The sequence below is a fragment of the Danio rerio genome, chromosome 20 (assembly GCF_049306965.1).
Source record: "Danio rerio strain Tuebingen ecotype United States chromosome 20, GRCz12tu, whole genome shotgun sequence".
NCBI lineage: Eukaryota > Metazoa > Chordata > Actinopteri > Cypriniformes > Danionidae > Danio > Danio rerio.
Window position 1 is genome coordinate 58,010,001 of NC_133195.1, and position 6,056 is coordinate 58,016,056.

Sequence of the window (6,056 nt, forward strand, 5' to 3'; positions counted from 1 at the left end):
ACTCTCAGATGAGTTTTGAAGAATGAAACGATCCTGGATCATGTCAAAGCAACAACAAAATCCAGCTAATTGAGTAATCCACGTACGAAGAACCAACCCCTGGAGATAATCCAAACCAAATATAGTTTAAGGGGGCGAATAATAATGTCCTTAAAATGGTGTTTAAAACAATTAAAAACTGCTTTTATTCTAGCCAAAATAAAACAAATAAGCCTTTCTCCAGAAGAACAAATATTAGAGGAAACACTGTGAAGAATTCCTGAATCTGTTCAACAACATTTGAGAAACACTTGAGAAATAAATGTCTCACAGGAGGGTGTTGTTTGTTTTTTCCATTCACTTATACCTGTCTATACTTGTTGTTTTGTTTTTTGCATATTTGGAGAAATTTCTCTAACGTTGTCAAGTAAAACCAGTCTCGTGCAAATAGGGCTTATTTCTGCAGTTATTAAGGTCTCTGAAATGGAATAAAAGCCTCAGCCGTGATCAGTGTATTAAAGGAGACCTACAGTATTCTGCCCCTTTTACAAGATCTTAAATGATTCTCTGATGTCTGTAAATCAGACCTGGGCATTTTACAGCCCCTGTTCCCCATGCTGCCTGCTGCACTTCTCTGATCAGTCTGTGTGAAGTGTTTATTCAATTATTTATTTATTTATTTATATATAGTTGCAATCCGTATTATTAGCTCCCTGTTTATTTTCCCCCCAATTTCTGCTTATTAGAGAGATTTCTCCAACACATTTCTAATCATAATAGTGTTAATAACTCATTTCTAATAACTGATCTTTGTCATAATCACAGCACATTAAATTAGACTAGATATTCTTCAAGACACTTCTAGAAACATTTCTACACTTTTTCTATAAACATAGACACTTCTTGTGTCTATGAAGTGACATTTAAAGGCTTCACTATAGGTTAATTAGGGTAAATAGGCAGGTTATTGTATAACGATGGTTTGTTCTGTAGATCAGGGATTCCCAAACTTTTTTTATTCCGGGACCCACCTTGGCAAGTAATTCAATCTCAAGACCCAGCATAATATTTTAATATGGAAAAATGGGTAAAAAAATTTATCCATTCAAAGCAGTCAAAAATATATGGTATGCGGCTTTTTGGATTTTGCTATTTGATATGCACAAGATGAGGCTCGAAGTGCTTTTTGTGGGATGCTGGCTGTAACTCTGATCATTGTTTGGTTGAAAAAGATCCTCTTCTTTTTCAGCAGAGAATATGATCAACCTTTAATCAAGCCCCGTCACATCTCAGTAAATTCCACTGCTAGTGTATAGTCATAAGAAACTAACTAGCTTTTTTATTGACTACTACAAGCTGGGAAAACGTCAGATAAATATGCCATGGCAATTAACATTAATGCTAAATTGATCTAATATTTACACATTTGCTTGAGGAAGGAATGATGGGGTAGTTACATTACTATTACTATTTTCCATAACATCTATGCCCTTCCATAACATTAGCTGACGTTAAACTAACAGATAGCACTATAGCTATTTATTGATTAGCAATCTGTCAACGTTGAGATGTTAAAATTTGGGACAACAAATGGCTTCAAATAATTGAATACATAGCAAACATTAGAAAATATTGACAATAAAATAAAAGGTTTAACCTATTAAAATCAACGGCCTATACAGAAATAAATAAAGCTGTAAAATCTACTTCCCGTTTAATTGTGTTTGCATATTGATTAAAGTTACCATAGTCATTTTCTCATTGTGTTTTGTTTGATAACAGAGGTGTTCATGTAAGAATGCACAGATCTATAACGAAGCATTCGACTACTTTAGTAACTGTTTGTGCTCGTTTAAGAGAAAATTAGTAGTGTTTAAAATAAAGCACGCAGGACCGAGCGAAAAAAAAATAAAAAAAATAAAAATGAAAATAAAAGCACTTTTCCGACGGTCCCTTACTGAAAGCTCTACCGGCTAAACGCAGATTGCGAGGGCTCAAACGGAGCAGTGGTCATAATGTCGAGTGGAAAAAAAGGAAAAGACAGCTGTAAAACATAACCAGCTTTGTCTTTTTGTAGGAAACACACTTTAAATATTTTAGGGTGAGAGGTTTGAGTTATTGTTGTCAATCATACTGGTTTTGATTCACCGCAATGTAAATACAACTGCAGCTATGTGACGTTGCGCGACCCACCTTTGTTCACTGTGCGACCCACTAGTGTTTGAAAACTCCTGCTGTAGACTATAGGGAAGAACTATAGCTTAAAGGGGCTAATAATATTGACCTTAAAATGATGTTTAAAAAATTAAAAACTGCTTTTATTCAAGTCGAAATCAAACAAATCAGACTTTCTCCAGAAGAGCAAATATCAGACATACTGTGAACACTTCTTTGCTTTGTTAAACATTTTTTGGGAAATATTTAAAAACTAAATTCAGAGGGGGGCGAATAATTCTGACTTCAACTGTGTTTTTTAATTATATATAATTTATTAATTAATTTATTTTGAAATGGGGTTTGTTCAATAAATACTGATAGCGATTTTATCGGCCAGCCCTAGCAGATACAGATCATCTCTCAGTGATGATCATTACATCACATTTCCATCTCACCAGTGCAGTAGTTTAGCTCAACACTGGCTAGAATTCTCTCACGGACATAAATTATAAATAAATAAATGAATAAGTAAATGGAGGAATGAATAAATTAAAGATAACTAAGGTGAAGCAATCAAACAAACAACCCTGTGGCATTTATATGAGGTTGATATAGTCTTTAAAATACTTGTGGTGTAAAATTGATCCTTTCTTGAACTTTACAGCTTTTATGAATGTTTATTGAATAGTTTCACAATGATTTTTTTTAAATGCAAATGAACTGTACTGGTCTGACCCTCTAAAACCGCCCAGAGACTAATGTGGCCACTTGGAAAAATGAATTGCCCACCCCTGCCCCAAAGGGTGTATGTGAAGTCAGACGGCTGCTTCTCACTCAGGGCTGCGGCTTATGCTAATGAGATGGACACTAGTGGGCGGGGCTTTCCCTCTCTGATGACATCATACACAAGGAGAATGTCAATCAAAGTGTGTTTGCAGACTGTGTTCATCAAGCTTGATTAGTACACAGTTCACTCATGATTATTATTAGAGGCTGGAGATACACACACACTGCTCACACACACCTGTGATTAGAGTGATTTCTCCATAATGGATGCCCTTTAAGGTGTTTTAATGAGCTGTATTGCTGTAGGCTGATCTCAGGTCAGCTGCTGTAAGTGATCTGGATGTTGATATGTTTGCTCATGTTGATTCTCTTCTGGTCTTTCAGCTGCAAAAAAGAAGAAGCAGTCGAAACCGCTGAGCTTTAAGGTTGGGATGGGAAAAGTCATCAGAGGAGTGAGTTACTGATCCGTTCCTCATGCAGATGTGCAGCACACACTGATCTCAGCTCAGTCAGATGTACAGATGCTTTCAATGTGGAGTTTGTCTATTGGATGTTTGGCGTAGTCTCAACTGAGACATGCAGAGGGCGGGGCATGGAGTAGCTCCTCCTATTTTTAATAACTCAGCCAATAGCGTGTTGCTTTTCCTCACAGCTCTGCCAGCGGTTGAGCTCGAGCACGTCAAATGAACAGCCAATGAGAAGGTGGGGGCTGGGCAGGTCAGACACTAGAGAGCATTTGATTGGTCAGAAAATTTGATGAGAAACTGAAGTGTGAGGGGACGGCAAAAACAATCCTTGATTGATTACATCAGGGTTATCTCTTCTAATATGAGTTGTGTCTGTTTTGGAGACACTAGAATACAGATATGCTTACTGATAATAACACACATAATTATCTTGATTTCATGGGACATTTAAACTGATCCTGGGTCAGTTTCTGCTGTGCTGGTTTTGTAATTGTGTTGACGTGTTCGTGTGCATGTCTGCGTACATGTTTGGGTCTTCATGTTTGTGTTTTTGTATTTGGTGTGTGTTTGCACACAGGCGTTTTTGTGTGCGTTCATGATTGTGTGTCTGTCTTTCGGTTTTTGTGTGTTCATGTGTTTCTGTTTGTGTGTGTGTGTATGAGGGCTTGTGCTTTTGTGTGTTTGTGTGTGTGTGTGTGTTTGTTTGTGTGTGTGTGTGTGTGTGTGTGTTTGTGTGTGCACATATTTTTTGTGTGTTTTGCATGTTTTTGTATGTTTGTATTAATGTTTATGTTTGTGTATTCTCTGTGTGTCTGTTCGCATATATGTGTGAGTGTTTTATTTGCGTGTGTTCACATGCACATGCATGTTTGTGTATATATTTGTGTGTCTGTGTGTGCATGTGTATATTGGTGTGTGTGTGTGTGTTTGTGCACCTATTTGTGTTTTTGTATGCATGCACATGTGTTTATTTGTTTCTGTGTGTGTGTGTACATGTGAGTGTGTGTGTGTGTGTCAGTGTGTGCACCTATTTGGGTTTGTATGCATGCACATGTTTATTTATTTGTGTGTGTGTGTGTATGTGCGAGCTTGCTTGCTTGCGCGTGTGTGTGTGTGTTTATGTGTATATTAGTGTGTGTGTCTGTGTATGCACCTATTTGTGTTTGTTTGTTTGTATGCATGCACATGTGTTTATTTATTTCTGTGTGTGTGCATGTGTGTGAGTGTGCGCACCTATTTGTGTTTGTATGCATGCACATGTTCATTTATTTGTGTGTGTGTGCGTGCTTGCTTGCTTGCGTGTGTGTGTGTGTGTGTTCATGTGTATATTAGTGTGTGTGTGTCTGTGTGTGTGTATGCACCTATTTGTGTTTGTTTGTTTGTATGCATGCACATGTGTTTATTTATTTGTGTGTGTGTGTGTGTGTGTGTGTGTGTGTGTGTGTGTGTGCGCGCGCGCACCTATTTGTGTTTGTATGCATGCACATGTTTATTTTTTGTGTGTGTGTGTGTGTGTGTGTGTGTGTGTGTGTGTGTGTATGTTCATGTGTATATTGTTGTGTGTGTGTGTGTGTGTGTGTGTGTGTATGCACCTATTTGTGTTTGTTTGTTTGTATGCATGCACATGTTTATTTATTTGTGTGTGTGTGCGTGTCTGTCTGTGTGTTCATGTGTATATTGGTATGTGTGTGTGTGTGCACCTATTTGTTTGTTTGTTTGTATGCATGCACATGTTTTTATTTATTTATTTATTTGTGTGTGTGTTTCAGTGGGATGAGGGTCTGCTGACGATGAGTAAAGGCGAAACGGCGCGGCTGGAGATCGAGTCTGAATGGGCGTATGGGAAAAAAGGTCTTCCTGACGCCAAGTATCCTTTTCTGTCTCCGCACTACACACACTACACACACTGCTGATTAAAGGGGTAGTTCACACACAAATGAACTTCTTTAAGATTCACAGGTTTGCCCTTAACCCTCATTGCCCAGAATTCCTCCCAACGCCAAGCTGATCTTCGAGGTGGAGCTGGTGGCCGTCGATTGATCGTCAGTATTTGTGTTCATGATTGGACGTTATTCAGAATATTGTACCTTTTCTGACTATTTTTGCATGATTGTAAAGCGACAATAAATAAGACAAACCCTGACCTCGGCCTTCTGTGCTGCTCTCATCAAATCAAGTCAAAATGATGGACATTAAACAAAATATCAGCAAGTTAAAGAAACATTTGCTCATAGAATCTTTAAATACATCAGTAGAGGTATAGCAACAATAGAGTGTCTTTAAATGACTGAAGAGTTATTCAATAAACAGAGTCAAACAGAGCCGTTCAGTAACAAACACTCTTTAGTGAAACTAAATTACTCTTACAAAAGAGGAGAAAAGTTAAACATGATTCAAAATAACATTAAATATTTCAAGGCAATAAACAGTATTTTTATACTTCGCATAAACTTAACTAATCAATTTAAAACCAATATATATACATTCACCGGCCACTTTATTAGGTACACCTTACTAGTACCGGGTTGGACCGCTTTTGCCTTCAGAACTGCCTTAATCCTTCTTGCCACAGATTCAACAAGCTACTGGAAATATTCCTCAGAGATTTTGCTCCATATTGTCATGATAGCATCACACAGTTGCTGCAGATTTGTCGGCTGCACATCC

At 37.6% G+C, this 6,056-nt stretch overlaps 1 protein-coding gene across 1 annotated transcript in view; it reads left to right on the plus strand.

Moving 5' to 3' along the window:
* fkbp3 (FKBP prolyl isomerase 3) overlaps positions 1–5,532 on the plus strand; it is a 17,530-nt gene extending 11,998 nt beyond the window's left edge. The window contains 3 exon segments of the mRNA NM_001077770.1: positions 3,307–3,374; positions 5,159–5,256; positions 5,375–5,532. Coding sequence (NP_001071238.1) covers positions 3,307–3,374; positions 5,159–5,256; positions 5,375–5,429 — 221 coding nt within the window. The 3' untranslated portion in view covers positions 5,430–5,532.
* The last annotated feature ends 524 nt before the right edge of the window (positions 5,533–6,056 follow it).